Raw genomic sequence first — 21,089 nt, 5'->3', positions numbered from 1 at the left:
CGGAGCGCGTGCGACCACGGGCAGCCTTTGCGCGAACCCCGCGCCGGGAGGGGCCGTTGCCCAGGAACCGTCGGCACCGCCCGCGAGCGCTTGCCCTTGTGCGCGCGCGCGCGCGCGCGGCGGGCGCTCAGACCCGAGTCTGCCGCCGGCTACCGCCACCGGCCTCCTCTTTTCCCTAGATGCCGAAGGGGCGCGAGGAGACACGCCGCTCGCTCCCGCGCTCCCCCCGCCCTCCTGGGAGCTCAAGCGCGCCCCTGGCCGAGCCTGCATATTAATGAGGGGCGGGGCGGGGGCGGGGCAGCGGGGGCGCGGCGGCCTCGCGCCCGCGCGTGCCGAGACGCACCGCGGGGGGCGGTGCGATTGTGAGGTGGCGCTGACGCACGTTCCGGAGTTCTTAAGCGGCGAGGGCGGCGGCGGCGGCGGTAGCGGCGGCGGCGGTGTCCGAGCGGGTCTCGGGAGGCGGCGGTGACTGCCGCGAGGGCTGGCGGGGCCGAAGTGGGTGCCCCTGGCTCAGTCACGGTGTTCCTCTCACTGACTCCCCCTCCTTCCACCACGGCCGTGCCGCCCCAGATCCGGCGGCTTCCTAGGCGGGGCAGCGGACGGGGCGCGTCTCCTCCCGCTGCCGCCCGCCTGATAAATGAGGGACTTAGGGTTTGGGGTGCTGCAGACCGCCCCGCTCCGAAGCAGCAGCCCCGGGTCCCTGTTCAGCAGCGGGGCGTACCGTCCCTACGCTGCGGGGCCCGCCGCGGCCACCGCCCCGCAGCCCTCCGCCACGCCCTTCGGCCCGCTCTCGCCGCCGCCGTTGCCTGTCACCGGCATCTCGGAGGCCGCCTCCCCCTTTCCTATCCCCCTCGGCTGCGGCGGCGCGGGCAGCTCGGCCGCCGCCGCTTCCTCTTCCTCCCCGTTCCTGGCGCATCAGCAGACCATGCAGGATGAGCTGCTGCTGGGGCTGACACAGCAACCGGCGCGGCCGCTCTCGGGGGCGGCGGCCGCGGAGAAACTCCCCAACCACCACCCCGGCGGCGGCACGAACGCGGGTGTGACCCACCTCCTCCCCTCCCAGGACTTCAAACCGAGTCTGCACCACCCCTCCTCCTCCTCCGCCTCCTCCTGCTGCTGCTGCCGCACCTCCTCCCCGCAGGACTTCAGTAAGCGGCAGCAGCAGCAGCTGAGCAGCCAGAAGAGGAAAGAGTTCAGCCCTCCCCACCTTCCCCACCCTCCGGACTCGAAGCCGCCGCCGCCGCCGCTCCACTGCCCCGGCCGGTTCAGCCCGCCGCCACCGCCGCCGCCACCGCCCGGCCCGCTCCTCCAGCCGGCGCAGCTCTCCCAGCGCCAGCAGCCACAGCAGCAACAGCAGTTCAGCGTACCGCACCCGCAGCACCTCCCGCCGCAGGACTTCGCCCCGCGGCAGCGCCCGGCCGACCTGCCCCCGCTCCCGCAGCTCCAGCCCTCGCCGCCCGCAGCCCCGCGGCGCCGCCACGGAGGCGCGGGCAGCCCTCGCAAGACCCCGGCCGCGGGCGAGGGCAGCGCCGCCGAGCCCCCCAATGCGGGCTTGGCCCCCTCGACGCCGCCGGTGAACCCCGCGCCGGGCTCTATGGAGTCCCCCAACCACCCTCTGCTCAACAGTCCCAGTAACCTCCTGCCCGGCGGGGCGCTCGGCGCGGGCGCCTTCAGCAGCCTGCAGAGCCCGGACCTTCCGCACCCCGGCGGCGGCGGGGGCGGGGGGCCCCCCGGAGGCGGAGGGGGAGGCGGCTCCGCGTCGCCGCCGCCACTGCCCGGTTTCGGCACCCCCTGGTCGGTGCAGACCGCGTCGCCGCCGCCGCCGCCGCCCCAGCCCCAGCAGCCGCCGCCGCCCCAGCAGCAGCAGCCGCCTCCGCCCCAGCAGCCGCCGCAGCCGCAGCAGCCCGGCTCCTCGGCCGCCACCCCCGGTGGCGGCAGCGGCGGCGGCGGCGGAGGCTCGCTCAGCGCCATGCCGCCGCCCAGCCCCGATTCAGAGAACGGCTTCTACCCCGGGCTGCCGTCGTCCATGAACCCGGCCTTCTTCCCGAGCTTCTCGCCCGTGTCCCCGCACGGCTGCGCGGGACTCAGCGTGCCGGCGAGCGGCGGTGGCGGCGGCGGCGGCGGCGGCTTCGGCGGCCCCTTCTCGGCGGCCGCCGTGCCCCCGCCGCCGCCGCCCGCCATGAATTTACCTCAGCAGCAGCCCCCGCCGCCCGCGGCGCCGCAGCAGCCGCAGAGCCGGAGGTCGCCCGTCAGCCCGCAGCTCCAGCAGCAGCACCAGGCGGCGGCCGCCGCCTTCCTGCAGCAGAGGAACTCCTACAACCACCACCAGGTACGGCGGGCGGCGGCCCGGCTGCGCCGCGGGGCCGGGGACCGAGACGACGAGGGCCACTCGCCCAAATGAGAGTGGGACAGGGGGGTGGAGAAGGGTGACAGGACTCGGGACGCCAGCCCCCGGCGGGGCGGGCGGGCAGTGGCCACCGTGGGCTGCGAGGCTCGGGGAGGGGGTCGCGCTGGAAGTCGCCCCGGCCGGGCGCCCCCTCGAACGCCCGGCGCGGCGGTGGGGGCTGGGGCAGGGGCCGAATGGCGCCCGGACCGAGGGCGGCGGCGGCAGCGGGCGGGCGCGCCGGCTCGGCCGTCCCTCGCAGCGGGCGCCCCTGACCCGGAGGGCCGCTGTCCGCGATCCGCGAGCCCGGGAGACGCGGCGAGGCCGGGCGGGGGACGCGGGGCCGGCGGGCTCGGGCGGCGGCCTCGGACGAGCGGCCGTGGGAAGCGAACTTGCGCAGGAGGAACGTGAGCACCGCAGACGGTGCGTGGGAGCCAGTGAGTCTTCCCGGTCGGCCATGAGGGGACGGACGGGAAGGTTTTCTTCTGCCGAGTCTGTTTCATTCCGCACGGCCCGGCGCGAGTTCTGGCCGGGGAGGCGGTGGCCGGCCGGGACGCCCTGCCCGCCGCGCCGCGGCGCCCGCCGAGGGCCCGGCGTCGGGAGAGCAGCGGCCGCCGCGCCGCGGGCTCGGTCCTGAGCTGTCAGACGCCTGCAGAGAGGAGCGGGCCCGCGGGGCTCACTCGGTTACCGCCGAGGTGCTCCGGGATCGGGTTAGTTTCTGCGCTCTTCGTGTGGGAGGAATGTTTGGTTTTAGTTTCAGACAAAACTAAACTTGAACTCGGGATTCGTGTTCTGTACCTCGAAGGGAGGACTCCCATTTTTTCCGGTGGCCTTACCTTTTCTTGAATTATGGGGCATGTATATTTTAAGTGGGTAATGCAATTATGAAATAACACCGGTCAGGTTTTTTTTTTTTTTTTATCCATCCGGGTCCTTTCTGGTTCAAGCTCTTGTTTTGTTATCTTCTCAATACAATGTTTGAATGACCGCTGGGTTGGTTAATTGACATTGAAAGAGTATTTTGTTGTTCTTTTTTTGATCCAGTCAGCATTTATTGTAGTGATTGGTGTGTTTAAGGTCATTTTCGTGATTAAGGATTGAGAGAGAAACAAAATTGGACCTTAACCAGTGCCTGCTTACTCCTATAACTTTTTCCGTTGACCTGTTAAAGTTTTCAGGGGCTAACCTTTTAAAAGGTGAATACTGTTTAACCAAAGTAACAGTTAAGAGTTTGTTTAAATCAACCAGAGTAACAGTTAACAGTTTTTATTTTGAATCACTGGTGTCTCCCCCAGAAACGAGAATGTGGCCTATGAGAATTGAAAAGACGGAATTTTGAAATAATATTCCACTTTCTATGATTTCTGTAATCCCGAGCAGTTATCTTTTGTGTGTCAGGGTCGTCATTTTTTAAACTGGAAGCTTGCCACAGAAAATTATTTATAGGTACTTTTGTATTCTTAGAGCCATGATATAGAACATTAGAAGACCATATACCATGATTCATATTTAACTATAATCTGCTTTTTGTCAGAAGATGGTTCTCACAGTGAAGTTTAAGAGGTCACACAGCTGTCATATGGAATTTTAGATCACTGGAAGAGAACTTGAACACTGTATCAGTAAGGAAAGTAAGGCCCCTCAAGAATGGAGTGATTTGTTCATGGTCCCTGAGCTATACTTTTGAACTATGTGGAGGGGGCAGTGTATATTCATGATTATATTGGCATTTAAAAAATTTTTTTAAATAGGCACTATAGATCAAGTTCTTTTTTTTTTTTTAAGTTGTTTTATAAGAAGGAGGTTTCATTTTAAGAATACTTATAGTAACTTACTTATAACAACTGTATGGTCCATATTTCCTTTAGCTAAATGTTAGTTGTAAGCTTATTGACAACATAATTGCTAGCAAATAATACTTTTCAAAACTCTACAGTTATTGTCTCTTGGTGGATTCTCAACTTTTTTTGTCATAGGTTCTAGTTTGGAATATAATTTACTTTTGAAAATGAATGAACTGGATGGAGATTTGTATTATTGAGATCTCTACTAGAATAATCAAAGCATGTGTAGTTGCTTATCTTTAGTATATCTCAGTGGATCCACCTATGGGTAACGTCAGATAATTGCTTAACTGTTTATGGATAATTAAGTGAAAGAAAAACAAAAACACTTTAAAAGAAACTACATTAAAATTAGAATAAAATACCTTAAAAGTTGAGTAAACAATACAAAGAAGACACATTTTCTCTACTGTCCCTATACTAAAAGGTGTTTTTAGTTCACGCAAGAGAACACCATCAAATGTTACCATTATCTACTGTTGCGGTGGTGCAATTTGTTTGGGAACCCTAAAGACTAAATATTGTACTCCTATCATTACTCATACCTTTATTAATTAAGGACCATATTTTTAGTTATACGCCTAGCAGAATATGGTTGTTTTGAGATAACAATGTAGGTTATATCTTTAAGGATCTTCAAAGTTAATTTCAATTTTCAAGTATTTATATTCTTTTCTTATGTATATGATTCTGAAGAAAAGTAACTGCATGGTTCTATTTCAATAATTATCCTGAAATACCTGCTTGGTTCATTATACTTTAAAGTGGACAAGAGAATGAAAATTCATCTAGCATTAAATGAATATCTTTTCATATAGCAAGATCTCAAACCTATTACTTCTCATAACCTGTTAACCTTTCATAACGTTTAGAGATTTTTTTTTTTAAGATTATATATATTCTTAGCGCAGGCCTAAATTTCAGTTTGAATTATAAACTCTTTAAATGCCTATAATTTAAACAGATGTGTTTTTCTCAGCCTCTTCTGAAACAATCTCCTTGGAGCAACCATCAGAGCAGTGGCTGGGGCACTGGAAGTATGTCCTGGGGAGCAATGCATGGCAGAGATCATCGTAGAACTGGAAACATGGGAATTCCAGGAACTATGAATCAGATATCTCCATTGAAGAAACCATTTTCTGGTAATGTCATAGCACCACCGAAATTTACTCGCTCTACTCCATCACTGACTCCAAAATCTTGGATTGAAGATAATGTGTTCAGAACAGACAACAATAGTAACACACTCTTACCCTTACAGGTAAGAATGGTATGTAAATGGTCTTATTTCTAATGTTGATCTTTCAAAGTAAGAAATTGGGTGGTGGTGGTGGTGGTAGTATGGTAAAATTAAGAGATTAAAGCATCAAGTTTTAATTTTTAAGCATATAATTTAATTGCCAAAGGATAAAGTACTTATGTAGAGAAAATTGAGACTAAAATATTCTCTAAACACACAGTAGAAAAGAAGCTTCATAAAATCTAGAAAAACCTGTATTTCTTAAATACATTTTGAAGCTTTTAATTGGCAGCTCAAGAATGCCTTAATTTATTCATCTTTAATAGGCCACCAAAATGAATGTCTTCTCCAATATAACTAAACTAAAATGTTAAGTAATTGTGCATAGATTTGACTGTGATCAGCTGTACATATATTAGAATATACTTAGTACAGCTGTGATTATGGCAAAATAATATTAGGGCTTTTTGCATCAAATTAAAATCTGTCCTTCCTGGTTCAATGACTATTTTTTTCTAAATGTGGCCTAATAGTTATGATGATTAGGCATTTTTTTCAGGCATTTTAATGTTTTATTGATATTACAGGCTAATAAAGGTCCTTGTAGCTATTCACAATGAGACTTTTTTCCCAAGACTTTTAGAGGACCAAAAATACAAGATAGAAGGAACTTTGATTGTTTTTGTTTTCTTTCCTTTTTTTTTTTTTTTTTTTTTTTTTGTGGGTGGGTGTGGGGAAGAGAACTGCTTATTTCTGATGAAAACTTCTATGCTATTGAAGGTGAGATCTAGTTTGCAGTTACCAGCTTGGGGCTCAGATTCACTCCAAGATAGTTGGTGCACTGCAGCCGGAACATCCAGAATAGACCAGGTAGGCTGCACAGTGTATATTTTTCAGGATTTTGACTAGGAGTTTAGTGTTTATATTATGAGTAAGATTTATTATTTACTTTCCAATTATATCTTTGTAAGCATATGTCAAAGAACATTAAAGCAATTTATTTTTAAAAGGTCACTTATTTAGTATAAAATGCTTCATTTTCAAATTTATAAGTAATTCATAACTATTTTATATGTCCAAAACAATTTATTTTTGGAAGAAGGAATTATATACCCAAGAGCACCTGACTTTAAACATCAGTCAAACTGAACAGATTTTATCTTTCAGAATTATTTTCAGTTGGGGACAAAATCATATGTTTACTTAACATTCAATTTTACATTTCATCAGGGTTCTACAGAATTTTTTAGTAAATTTTTGTCACGAAATCTACATTTGTCTTGAGGTATATTTCTAAAGAAGCCCTAGCTTCAATTTTTTTACCTTTAAGAAAAACTTCATGTATAGTATTTCTTTATTCTAAAATTTGTCACTGCTATTATATATTATCTTCTTCCAAATAATCAGTTTCTTACAGAAAAACCATAAATCAAAAAGCTAGGAATTGGTCTTAAATTACCTTTAAGCCCTTTGTGGTTACAAAATGCTCTCTCTTTTCCTGCAGACTAAATTAGAATTCATACTGGGTACCCAGTGATGAGAATTATTACGGGACGAGTAGAAAACTCGGTCCTACATGAGGATTCTTTACTACAGAGCCAAAGCTTGAATGAGCATAGACTTGACATTGTGGGAGCCCACTGAATGGAGCTATGTTATCCTTAGCTAAGGCTCTTCCTTAGTTAATTTATCAACATGAGATGATTTTACAAGTAAGGACTCTATAAATAGATTAATAATGCGTTTGTCAATAGCTTTCAAATTTGGAGGGTTAGCAGTAACTTCAATAATCTATCATTAGCACTTATTTTAGACAAGTCCTACCGTTTTACCAAAATAGTCCTACCAGGATCTCCACTTAGAAATAAGTAGTTCTCTCACACACAATTTGTGATTTATTGTTTTGTTAATTTAAGTTAGCTATCCATCTATTTCTACTCTCTTCTCCACTCTGGCCTATACTTAGGCCATATTAGTGACATTTTTATGGTAGCACTTTTATGTTGTTCAAATTGAATACATAAATGCCTAGGAGATGATATGTTAGAAGACGAAAATTATAATCACTTTGAAGGTGGCAAGGGACATGTTTTTAGAGAAGACAGGACATAATTATTTGAAGAACATGTGTAGGAAGAAGCAAGAGGATATATATATGAGGAATATTTAACTGTGGAGAAGAGAGAAGACAGATTAGCTGTCTTAAAGGGACCATGGGGGCAGGGCAAATGTTGAGAAATGAGGTTATTGAGATGGTTTTAGTTGGTGGAGTGCTAGAGAGTAGATAGAGGTGATAATGAAAGGGAAGTCAGCCCCTGGGCTGCTATAAGATGAGGGCCTCCAGCACTCCCACTTAGATTTCAGTCAAAGCCAATCTGTTCTTACCTGTTCTATAACCTAGGATTTTAGGTAAATTCATTTTACATGAAAGGATTTAGGTGCTTAAAGATAATTTTTTTTTTCTTTTGGTAAACTGCTGAGATACTGTCATTCCCTTGGGACCCGTGAGCCAGAGGTGTGATATGATGAAGAGCTTGGTGAAGAAAAAGATAGTGGGAAGTGAACTGAACTAGAAGAAAAGGAGGTCTGAAACCTGAACCTTCTTCCTCTTTCTCAGTCCTTATGACATCTGAGGATACAGTCTATGGGTCTTTTATGTCTTTGGGTCATAGTTTCCGTATCTATAAAAGGGAGAACCTTGAACTAGATCATGAAAGGCCTTTTTAGCCAGCTCTTATACTTTCTCTGATCTATTTTGGCCATTTCTTTTCCTCCCTGTGCACCACCAACCCCCCCCCCAACACACACACACACACACACACACACACTTTATTTTTAGAATACAAAGGTCCTGGTTTATTGGGGAGAAGGGGTGGGAATTGGATTGAGGCAGGCAAGGTATAGTGTATGACCTCCCAACTGGTCTTAAAAGTAATGTGGTTCTCTCTTTTGAGGACCTTAAGGGTACTTAATGATACAAAATTTGTTCTGTGTTTCTATCTTTCCATAAAAGGTTGAGGTATTTGAAATTGAGGTTTTTAAAAATACAGCAACAGCTACAAACTTCAATTGGTATTTTAAACCATTGGGTAGTTCCTCACTATTTGGCAAAGTTAAAATTATAGAAAATTCTTAAGCACTTAAATATCTGGGGCAGTATTTTCATTCTGACTTTTTTTTTAATTATATAGAACATTTTAATACTAATATATCTCAGTTAACAAATACATTATTTTAAAACATTTAACTTTTTATTTCTTTTAGTTTCAAATTGATTAGGCATAAAAAATATACTAAATTCTAGAACTGGAGTCTCAATTCCTGTACCTGGATACTTGAGGCCTTACCTATACCAAGAACTGGACATGTAATTAACAATCAGCAAATGGGGAAGAAATGGTTTTGTAGATTGGTTTTACTCAGTTGCATATAAAATTTTTAGGGTTGGTTGGCATTTCCTTACTTTATTTTTTTATGGAAAAGCTTCAAATATAAAACTTTTTAAAAACAAAGGTAAAGTTTTAAATACATTTCAGACTTTAAAATGAATTTTAGGTATTTGTGTTAATTTCTTTAAGGCTAAGAATACTTTTCTTTAAAATGCTGTTAGGTAGTTACCCTTGCAAGAAGTCATACTCTGATGTATGAATTCTAATTGCCTTAAAATTGAATTTCAATTAGATATTGGGATTATAATATATTCATTAATACTTTAATATTTTAAATCAAAAAGTAAATATAGTAGTAGCTAAGGTTATTACTTGCAGGTTTATATACGGTACATCAGTTCTCTGTAAACAAAGCAACAAAATGCCTTTAAAAGTGTAATATAGCCGTGAAGCCTTACAAGATGGATGTTGGCCTGTCCTCTAGCTAAGGGATTATCAATATATTCAATTCTAGATTTTTGTTCCTGTGGAAGTTCTTGAGCATGTCACATAAACTACCTTGAATTAATTGTAGATACTTCCCACCAGTCTTTAATATCTAGACTGTTACGTGACAACATGATAAATGATAATATGGGGGTGTCTTGGAAAAATACATTATTTGGTGTCTTTATTCACTTTGCACAAAAAACAATATATAGTAGCAGACCAAGTCTAATTTTTCACTTAATAGAACATTCCTTAAATTGTGGTTCTTAAATGTGATGAACCTCAGGGGGCATTGGTAGTCAGCAAACTGTTAACACTCACTGAAAATGAGAAAGAATGGGTTCTCTTGTACCTGCTTAGGTAATGGATGCTTTCTTTTCAAGTTTTGTATCCTGCATTCAATTCTTTAACTGTACTTGATATATTCTTATACCGCCTATTTTCTTCTTGCCTTTCCATTTAATCCTTGTGGATACTAGTATAGCTTTAGCTATTTGGGGCCTTTAAAAATTTTTTTTTTTGATTTTTTTCCCTGTCACTGTCATAGCACATTGTCAAGGTTCAGATTAATAAAGGAAGTTCAAAAAATGTATGTTCGTTATGTATGTCGTAGTGTTTTAATTACCCTTGGGATATATGGGGAGAAATTCTGTTCTTTGCCTTTGAGAAGGTGAAGGTCCAGTCGGATGAAGAAGGGGTGTCTGTGTGGAACAACCAGAGACTGAAATGAGAGAGTAGGAGACTGAACACGACATTGTGCAGGAAGACAGTAGCACATCATCTGCTGCTAATTCAGTAGAGTAGCAGTGTGTCGTCAGGAACGTAAAACCAGTATTTACTGAAGATTGAGGACAATATTAGTACAACTTGTTATTTTAAAGCAAAAATTGGAAAAGTCAACACAAAACTGCAACAAAAGCTGATCTTTCTACTTAGAAGGATATATGTTAAAGCATCTGGTATATCTTTAAATATGACAATATGGGGTTTTCCTATAATCCATCTCCTTTTTCTTTGGGTGAATACTTCATTTTCAAGAGGAAAATGTTCTGCTTGACCACTTCTTTTGAAATGAGACAGGGTTTTTAATATATCAGAGTAAAAATATAACATCCCATTGAAATGTCCCCTTTTAATTAAGTTCAAGTTCTTTTTGTTGTACTAATTTTAATATTCTTGACCTCTTTATTTTTTAGCATTTCTAATCTTTTTTTAGGTTATCCTATTTAAGATTAGGATTACTTTGTTCTTTCTGTGTTTTTCAGTCTTTCTAGGACTGTATTGTTGCTTCTGTAACTCTTTATGGCAAATGTCTGGGTTTATGAAAATAATAAAATATTATAATAGAGTGTAGTTTTCCCGAAAATTAGTCCCACTGCTTGTGGGATTCTATAATCTCAGTTTCTGAAAACCCATTTAAGTTGATTCTTTGCCAGATAATTTTCATATTTAAAGTAGATTGGGGTAATCTTTTCCTCATAGAGATTCTTACTTTTGTGAAACATCTTGGCTGTTGTCATATAGTCATGTAGTCATAAATATAAGTTACATTGCTATGATTTTCCATATGTGCGCTAATCAGTTTTGGTGTGTTTATGTTTACCTTAAAATAGTTTCAGGCAGTTTGTGTGAACACAGATTTTTCTAATACCCTTATTCTATAATTAGATTTGTTTCTGTTTTTGTTTTTTTCCAGAAGTTATATTCTAATCCCCACTTTATTTAATGAAATTATCTATACTTTTTGAACATGAACCTATAGGTTTCATTAAATTTAGAAAGTGATTTTGAGATGTCATGAGCTCTTTGCCTGCTCAAGGCTATTTTGTGTTTAGTGCTTTAAAAATCATGTGGGATGCAGCTGATGCTCACCAAAGTATAAGTAAGCTAGTAGTTTTATAATAGCTTTGTTATTTTCCTTACTAAAGCAGGAGTTTGTTTCATGATGAGACTTGAAATGCAAGGGAAAATAAGGGGCCTTATTAAGTGGGCATCACACTGTTTCAGTTGGATATAGGCATTAAAGCTAAAGCTATCAATACGTGCAGCTTTTTTGAATAACCACTGTTTGTTTATTACCTAGTGGTCACTGATATTTATTGACTAGCTTGCTTTTATATTTCCCTTCTTAGCTTAAATATTGCCCATTGACAGTGTATATGGAGTTACTTCATTAATTTTACTTTAAATTTTGCTCTAAAGGAAGATCATACTCCTTGAATGGAGTTAGTGTGTGACCAAAAAAAAAAAAAAAAAATGTGAGAAATATCATTTGGGTGGTGGTAATAGTCACCATTAATTAAGTTCATAGGTCCACTGTGATGGGGCATAGTCTGATTCTTTTCAGAAAACATCAGCCTGAGAAGATATCCCTGAACCATAACATGTTTTCTTTGCAAGAATTTAAGGTAAATAGGATACAAAGTATTTATAATATATCTTAGAACCTACATGATACAACATACCTCCTGAGGTTTTTTTTTTTACTTAATTATATATACAATTTTTATCATGATAGCTTACATTTTTAAATTCTATTTTAAATATGTTTTTAATACATCTTGTCTTAGCTTTGTCAATTAACATCTGAGTACCTATTCCATGGAGAATTCTAAGAAGACTTTATGGTTCTGAACAGTCTTTGCCCTCACAGAGCTCAACTTTAATTCGCAGTTTTTATAGTAGAGATAAACTACTATTGATTCAACAAACATTTGAGAGTTAGCTATATTCCATAATTAGAAGGTCCTTGCCTCTAATTAATTTAGTTTAGTGGGTAAGGCAGGAAAATCAACAAATTAGTTACAAACATAGTATGGTGGAAGCACAGAAGATGGAAATATTTGGATTACTAAAATTGTATGTCATTTTTGCCCAAGGGCCTCTCTATTCCAGTTTTATTTAATTTATCACATAGTGCTTTGAGTCTTTTGCTTTTCTATCTAGTCTGAGACAATTTTTTTTTTTCTTTTCTAGAAGATAGAACAGAGTCTAAAAAGGTTTAGTAACTTACTCAAGATAAAGAAGCTCTGCAATTCTTAAAATATGGTCTCTGGACTATCAGTCTAAGTATCACCTGGGAACCTACTTTAAATACATGTTTTCAGGGGCCACTGTAAACCTTTTGAATTTCAGACTGTCAGCAGAGTCCCAGCAATCTGGGGCCCAGCGATATGTGTGTTTGACAACCCTTCCACATGATCCTAAAGCATGCTCAAGTGAGAGAACCACTATTCTAGTTCACTGATTCTCTGTGCCTCCCTCACCAATCAAAGTCACTGTTAATGATGTAAAATAAAGTAAGTAAAGATAAGTAAGGAGTACCAATATAGCTGTATGGTGATAAAGCTGGAGTAAGAGCAACTGGTCTAGGAGTCTACCATTTAGTATTACTTTGCACGCTTTCAAAATTCCTCAACAGCAGTTTGTTTAGTCTGCAATACTGATTCTGGTCCCCTAGCTTTAAAAGCTCACAACCCTGATTTATTTACTCCACTTGCTGGAGTAAATAAATCAACATATTTTCAGTAAAAGCTTTTTATGTTTTTCTTTAGCTTTCTGAAAGACTGGCTCTGAATCGTCTCTGGATTGTGGACTCCTTTGGAAAACTGATGAAGCCCTTTCCTTCAGGAAAAAATTATGTGTACACACACATACAGAATATTGTATATAATCTCAGATTTCATGGTCCTTCTTGAAGTTCATGGACTCAGGTTAAGAAGTGCCTAATTCTGATTTCTGTAGAGACTTTTCCCCCCTCATTTTTCTTACTCTTCCGTTTTCTTTTTATGTATTATTTTTTGAGAGTTAAAAATGGCCTGCCCTGCCTCTCCTTCATATACATACACCTGTACAAACACCTACACATTTAAATGAGTGGGAGTCATCACTGACATTTTGGCAATTTAGGGGGCATGGGCCAGAGCTTGCTATCGTTGTTCTCCGTGTATGTTTGTTCAGGTACATTGAGATGTGTTGGTCAGAATAACAGCATAAATTCATAGGCGTTGAAGAATCCCATTCCTTCTGGTAAGCAGGTTGACAGATTTAACATTTAGCAAACAAGACTTTCAGCTACACAAAGACTTTGTTCTGGGACTTGAGGTAGGAAACTTGTTGAGATGAGAATACTTTCCATCCTCTCTTCCCTGCATCCCCGCCTTCTTTGCAGGGTGTGGAGGGAAAGAGGATTTAGAAATGCAGAGACCAATATGTGAAGACTTCAGGGAGCAATATTTGGTTATAAGTATTTTAGGTGTTAGTCTTTGTTCTGATATTAGTAGTTCATGCTTTTGATATTAACTGAATGGGTTGTTTATTTATTATTGTGAAATTCTAAGTCAAATAATGTACACTGTTTGATAGATATTTAAAGTATGGTGCCATTATGGGATTAATTCCTTCCCCCCAAATACTTACTGTTTAAGTGCCTGTCTCTTCCTAGATATATGAGAAAAGCTTAGAAGTTAACAACTAAAAATGCTGTGTGTATAACATTTCAGAAATCTTTATAAGTTGAGATAACAATAGAAATTATTTTACTATATTAATGATTCCAGTGAATTAAGATTATTTTTGATATGTGATTTTAGAGGTGAATACAGTAAATGTAGTATTCTCCAGTACAAGAGATATTGTAACTCATGGGATCCTTAGTTACTGGTATTGTCTTGGGATGCAAGTGATTAGTAATATATTAATCAGATGTCCTGTTTTATGTAAGAAGATTTAGATGGTATATTTATCATCAGTTTTTGAAAAAGTTGCATACATCATATTGAGTCTTTTTCTCTTCTAGGATCGAAGTAGAATGTATGACAGTTTGAATATGCACTCTTTGGAGAATTCCCTTATTGATATTATGAGAGCAGAGCATGATCCTCTTAAGGGTAGGTGACTTTTTTTTTTATTTCTTATATCATGCATCGAACTGTGTCTGTCTCACCATTTTTTATAAGAAAATTAGCACTAAGTAGCACCTATGTCATCTATAAGATTCTGTTGTTTGCTAATAAAAACCTTTGTGAAATGTCCTACTTTTTCTTTTGTAGCTTATTTAGATTTATGCTGATTTATGCAGAGAGAAGTGTAAACCCGTGCCTCTTGACTTGTTATCTAAGAAAAAGCCACTGTTGAGAAATATTTTGCAGTTCGCCATAGGATCTAAGTGTATAGTATAAGTCACTTTTCTAGAATTCTATCAAATACAGAAATTTAAAAAAAAATCCTTGGAATACTTGAATTTACAATTTGCAGTGATTCCTACCTATAATTGCCCTAAGTTAACTTCCTTTCCGATTTTTCTTCTACTGTCATAGGGTTTTAAAAGGAGATCTTTTATAGTAGCGTCTCTGAGGTTTCATAAAAGTTGGGGCAGATTAGGAAAAAGAATCAGCTCCACCGATCTTAGAGTATTAGTCTTATTGTTAACTGTATCTGAAGGTATTTCATTAACATACTTGTTTTCATTTGTCTGTACATTACATGTTACTAATTATTTTACATTTCTTTGTACAATATATCTCATTGCCTTTTATTTTCATGGTGAAAATCTAGAAAAACTGTGTACTTGGGTGATAAGAGATATGCTATCTCTTGCTGCATAATAAATTATCCCAAAATTTAGCAGCTTAAAACAACAATAAACATTTATTATGTCACACAGTTCTGTGGGTCAGGAACTCAGGAGCATTTTGGTTGGGTTCTGGCTCAGCATCTCTCATTGAATCAAAACCATGGGCTACTTGGTAATTTTTCCACATTTTTAATTCTATAAAGCCAAGTAAGAATTCCCTTGAAACATTTAGCCTAAAACTCTAGAACTTAAGTGTTGGCAGCAAGGTGGTGGCTTGAGGCTGAGTTGGTAATACTGATCAGATATCTAAACATTTTGTTTTGTTTCTAGATTTTGTTTATAAAGGAGTTTCTTGTCTTTCTAAGTCCTTTATTTTTAAGGAGCGTGAAAAGCTCAAGAGATCATAAATGATTGTTAACAGTGTGTGGCAATGGTAATTCTCCCAAACTAATAAAGACTATTATACTTGGGGTTTTTTTTTGGGGGGGGGCCTTCTAACCAAAACCTAATCTAATTTTTTTAGTATCTGTATATTGGGGTCTTGTTCTCTTTCACTGTTACTCTGACAGTTCTAATGGTATTTGTCTTGGATCCACTGTTTAATAATAGAATCCAGCAGTTTATGATTATGAAGAAGTTCCATCTGTTTATTTCTTTGGCTTATCTAGAAAGAAAACTCTTAGAAATTCTTATACAAGATAAAGTCATTATTCACTGTTACCAGTGAATAATGAAACATTTTTCATTGTTGTTTCTCCCAGTCTTCTTTAAAAACGTCTTTTGAAAATGTTAAGAGTAAACATTCTCTGCTGGAGAATTATCTCAGGTTTTCTGTTTTTCTAAAGTCTGTGTTATAATAAAACTGGGAGAAACCTAGAAAGAAGACTTGGAGAAGAAAATGGAAGCAGCCTAAGGCTAAGAGGAATTTAATAATTTAAAAAAGAATCTCAAATGAATTCAAACTCTTTTGTTAGAAAAATTATCTTGGCCATGGGAAGGGGGAAAATGTGTTCAGCAACACCTTTTGGAATTATGTTAACAAATCTCTGTTTCTAATTGGAGTATTTTCTGTTCCACATTTATTATGGCAGGGAATTAAAAGAGAAAAAAATAAAAAGAATTGAGAGATCTTCTCTACGTAGAAATAGAAATAAGACTGGGACTTCTGCATACTACCATCATATACTTCTTTAAAATGATCCTCATACCCAAGTGCTGCTACGTGAAGATTCTCTTTTCTTATTAGTACAGACTTCACTGCCTTTAGGATATCATAAGGATGTCATATTGTATATCTTCCTCCTCGTATTCTGATCATTGCACATTTTCTCTGGGTGGGACCTCAGTAAACTCTGCTATAAGTGAGGTTGTGACAGAACAGAAGCCAATCTCGGAACTTTGCCCTTTTTTCCATTCCTCATCTTCAGGACAGCACTTCAGCCTATGTCCCGCCTCTTCCATCTCATCTTTCATTCCTTTCAGAAAATCGTGTCTTCTGTTTAATACAAGAAAATTCTTTTTTTTTTTCCCAAAAAAAAAAAAATGAATGAATCATGTTATCCTTTTTAAGTGTTTTCAAAAAGTCTGCCATTTGCTTTGTCTTCCTTATGGGATCTAATGGAAATGGAAAAGGGAGTTCTAGGGTAAATTTTTTTTAATTAATTTTTTGTTTCCCTTTCTATTAATGATAAAAGTTTCTAGAAAATTTTCATATAGAAAAATTTCCTATATGAAAATTTTCCACAGGAACTTCAGTGATGAGAGATTATATTGTTATGTATTGCTGTATAACAAATTACCCCTAAGTTTAGCAGCTTAAGACAACAATAAACATTTATTATCTCACACAATTTCTTTAGGTTAGAATTCAAGAGCTAAATTAGCTGCTTGGTTCTGGCTGAGGATCTCATGAGGTAGCAGTCATGTGGAGGCTTGACTGGGGCTGGAGGTTCCTTTTCCAGGGTGGCTCACTCATGTGGGTGGCAAGTTAGCCCAGGCCATTGGCAGGAGAACTCGGTTGCTCACCATGTGGACCCTTCCACGGAACTTCTGGTGTGTCCTCACAGTGTATTCAGTGGATCCCCCAGAGCAAAGATAAAGTTCAAGGTGAATGTCCCAGTGTCTTCTGTGACCTAGCTTCAGAAGTCTCACACCACCATTTCCATGACATCCTAGTAGCTACACAGGTCATCCCTGCTCAACTGGGGAGGTGTCTGCTACTCAGGAGATGTGAATATTGGGAGGCAAGCATCAGTGGAGGCCGTCATGGAGGCTGGCTTGGCTTCCACAGAGATGAAAGGCGGAAGCTAAATTTGCACTCAGTTCTACTTTTCTAAAGGAAAAGAGAAAACTACTCAAGATAAAACTTCATGTCAGTAGAAAGGAAAACAATCAAGCAGCTCTCTGGAATCCAAAGGAAGTCTGGCAAGTTACTGGCCTGAGAACTGACTGATAGTACTAACAGAGGGACCTCCCATCCCCACCGCCGCCCAGAATACTTCACTGCAGCTTGTTTCCATTTTCCCACCCTCCAGTGATTTTTACAGGTCAGTAGGGAACCTCCGTTGTTTAATGTTGAGGTTCTGTGGTTTAGCATAGCAGGTAGGAAGGGTCTTGTCTCATTGAAGTTCTAAAGGTGTGAAGAGATGGCAAACAAAGATGCAGCTCTATATGCACTTTATTCCGCTAAGTGTGTCCACTTTTGTGCCAGGCACTGTCCAAGACCTTGGTTGTAATTGTGCAAAACAGACATTGTCTCTGTTCTCGTGGGATTTGTAGCCTACTAGGGAAAGAGGGACCTTATCATCATGTGTATAATATGCATATATACATATGATATAGTCATATAATATTTATCTACATAAAACCCATACCTCTAACCATAGAGTGTTAGAAGTGCTGTGGAGGGAGATGATAAGGTGCTTGCAGAGGTAATAAGTAAGGGGAGGAGGGTACTTAGTTTATCTGTGGAGTAAAGAAAGCTAAGACCTGAAGGTTGAACAGCACAAAGATGAAAAAATATCGGGGGAAGTGTCAACTAGACAGAGGGGCCAGGGTGCATGGAAGAGCCTGTCACATTGGAGGAACTGAAAGTAGACAAGTCCTGGCTTAGCTTGTTGAGGGCTGCCTGACGCTCGTGGGATGTAACTGCTCAGCCGGCCGTAGGGAGTGCGTGCCGTCTTTTGCTCCAGATCAGGAACACTAACACACCATTTTATGCTTTCCTTAGTATCAGTGACACTGATCTGTTTTATTTATTCTGCAGTGGTTTTTTGCCATTAACATCCTGTTTTCTGATGACTGTCTTCATTCTTGGCAAATATTTTTATTTTCAAAGGAAAAACAAATATGGATTCTTTTAATGGTTAAAGTAAATCATGCTTTGCCAACTGCAGTTTTGTGATATTGCAGTTTTGTATTTGAATACCTATGTTAAATAATCTGTGATCTTTTTATGTATGTGTGGATCAGTTCATTCTGCTTTAAACAAAAGAACAAGACAGTGATTATTGTTAAGCTCTCTTCCCTCCCTACCCTCAGCAATTTGCAAAAAGGTCTTACTGTGTAAGCATTATTACCAAAAATGTCTTACACCCTCCCCAAAAGTATAAGAGTAAACATAAAAATTTAATTTCAGCTAAAAAAAATGATTTGAAAACTGTGGAAAGATGCACTTCATTCATGCATAAATGCTGTAATATAGCAGTTCTTGGAAAGATCTGTTTTAGCAAGTCACAATGACTTTACCAGTGTTCCCTGAACGATTTAAAGGAATTCAGGAAAAAGGATTTAGAGTATGATTTTATGCCAACACATGTTTAAAAGTGGATGCCTTTAAAACTTCTTATTTACTCTGTATTTTTGTGTGTCTAGCATCATTTTTATTACTTGACTGCTAAACTCCTGTTTTCCAAGACTCCTGACGTAGAATCTCTGCTATTTTAAGGAAGATAACTACTGAGAAAATAAGGAATTACTTCTGTGTAAGGCAATAAGTGGTTGCAGTAGTATCAAATAAATTCTTGCCTCTTTTCTTCTATTGTTCTTTTCCCTCTGATTCTCTTCAGCAGGCCTTAATGTAAATTTGAAGTACAAAGTCACAGAGTAACTTGTATAAATTTCTAAAAGTCTGTCGTGTGAGAATTTACATTTTAGAACTTAAGAACTTTCAGGCTGGGCAGAGATTCTGAAACTCTGAGAACATTTATTAGGCAGGTTTCAGTACCCCACTCCAAGAGACTGTGCACTCCAAGTTGTGTAAAGAGCACACTTGGAGAAACTCTGAAATAGTGGAACAAGATCAAAGAGATCTATGAAAAGTTGTAAAAGTTTTAATGAAATTTATTAAAATACAACAAAGTGCAAAATAAAACTAATACCAATAATATATATGCCCAGGCAGTTAGGTCGATTGTCTTAAGTTCCTCATACACTGCTCTCACTGATTCTCTGGCAGAAAGAGGAATGCGTCTCTCAGAACTAATTTTACTTTTCGTCAGCCCACTTGTGTTTACTGAAGTCAAAATTTTTACAAGTGGGCACCTGGGTGGCTCAGTTGGTTAAGCGACTGCCTTCGGCTCAGGTCATGGTCCCGGAGTCCTGGGATCGAGTCCCACATCGGGCTCCCGGCTCAGCGGGGAGCCTGCTTCTCCCTCTGACCCTCTCCCCTCTCATGCTGTTTCTCTCTCTCTCTCTCTCAAATAAATAAATAAATAAAATCTTTAAAAAAAAAAAAAATTTTTACAAGTGCCAGAAAGTATAAATGAAAATCACGTATAATAGAAAATATCTTCAAAAAAAGATGAGGGATTGCTGTATATGCTTTCGGTCTTTAAAGAAAATGTTTCTTTTTATTCTAAAAAGGAGTCAAATTTACGTATTCTTTCCCCTGTATTTTGTTTTTCTTTTTTCCTAAGAAAAAAATCATTAACAACTTTGGAATAAATCATTTATATAGAAGCCTTACACAGTTTGTTAAATTATTTTGACTTTAAGATGATCACTGTTGTAATATGCCTGAATCTTAATACTTTACCCTCCAGCTACTCAGAATTTAATTCATCTTAAGAAAAGTACAATTTTCAAGATTTTAACTTTTGTTGTCAGTGAGAATGTCTGCAGATTGAAAAGGAAATTGTGAAAATGTGTTTGTAAAAGTTCTTGTTTTAGAAAACTTGAAGTGTGGCATCATGAATAGAGATTTTTAAATTTTATTTATATTTCTTTTTAGGTAGTTGCAACAATAGGTAATTAGCAACAATACTATTTTTACATAATTAGCAATAGTATTATTAAATTTGGAAACATAGTTGTTATTTCTTCCAGGCAGTTTTGACTATTTAAACAATTTGAGTTACAACAAGCTGCAGTTTTTGTTTTTTAAAAACAAAAACCCATCAGAAACCACAGTGAATTTTTTAAAAACGCAATTATTTATTCAGAGCATATATGGGCTTACTAAAAGCGTGTTTTCACCACAAATCTTCATTAGGACTTTAATTATGGGCTCATAACTCTTACTTTTTAAATTGAAAATAAAACAAATATTTTTTATATAGAATTTGTCATCATAAAAGTGAGTACTTGAGATAATTAGGCTTACGGATTTTAGTTGCTTATAGTATTTGAAGGGCATCTGAGAATCCCTAATGAAGGTTTTCCCTCCAGAGTATAAGACTTTATCCTTTTTTAAAATGTTTGTTTTCTTATTACAAAAAAGTAGTATGTGTTCATTAAAGAAAATTTGGGAAAACTGGAAAAAAAATGTTTTCAATCATCAGTTATTTCCACAAACTAAAATAACCATGTTTGATATTTTGGTGTATAATTTTTCTAATCTTTTCTTTTTCTACATATAAGCTTAAAATATTTGCAATAATCAAACTTTATCAGTCCTCGAACCTGGTTAACTTTAAAGAAAAAGAGTTTAAAAAATATAGGTACTTGGGTTAAAAAGTCAAGTAGTGCCATGAGGCTTATATAACAAAAAATAGAAGTCGTCTTCTTCATTCTTCTCTCTTTGCTACAGATTCCCATTCCTTAAAGGTAGCTACTTTCATGTAATTATTTGTAAATAATATGTTTGGCTTGTAAATTTCCTACATTTTAGGTATTAATTGTTGACTCTCTACTTTGGCTTACCCATTCCCCAACACTTACCTGCTCTGTC

General features: G+C 40.4%; 1 protein-coding gene across 12 annotated transcripts in view; it reads left to right on the top strand.

The window, feature by feature from the left end:
* The first annotated feature begins 637 nt into the window (after positions 1 to 637).
* Positions 638 to 21,089, top strand: part of CPEB2 (cytoplasmic polyadenylation element binding protein 2) — a 69,366-nt gene continuing 48,914 nt past the window's right edge. For 2 of the 12 annotated variants that reach the window (XM_021679434.2, XM_021679433.2), the window contains exons 1-4: positions 638 to 2,329; positions 5,207 to 5,488; positions 6,248 to 6,337; positions 14,144 to 14,234. In XM_021679434.2, the coding sequence (XP_021535109.2) occupies positions 638 to 2,329; positions 5,207 to 5,488; positions 6,248 to 6,337; positions 14,144 to 14,234 (2,155 nt within the window). Of the gene's footprint in view, positions 2,330 to 5,206; positions 5,498 to 6,247; positions 6,338 to 8,020; positions 8,052 to 14,143; positions 14,235 to 21,089 lie in introns of those variants that run through there. The other 10 variants (XM_021679437.2, XM_021679435.2, XM_021679438.2 and 7 more) reach the window with 8 other exon arrangements.

Source organism: Neomonachus schauinslandi, chromosome 2 (assembly GCF_002201575.2).
Source record: "Neomonachus schauinslandi chromosome 2, ASM220157v2, whole genome shotgun sequence".
NCBI classification, from domain to species: Eukaryota; Metazoa; Chordata; class Mammalia; order Carnivora; family Phocidae; genus Neomonachus; species Neomonachus schauinslandi.
This window is presented reverse-complemented; position numbering and strand designations above follow the sequence as displayed.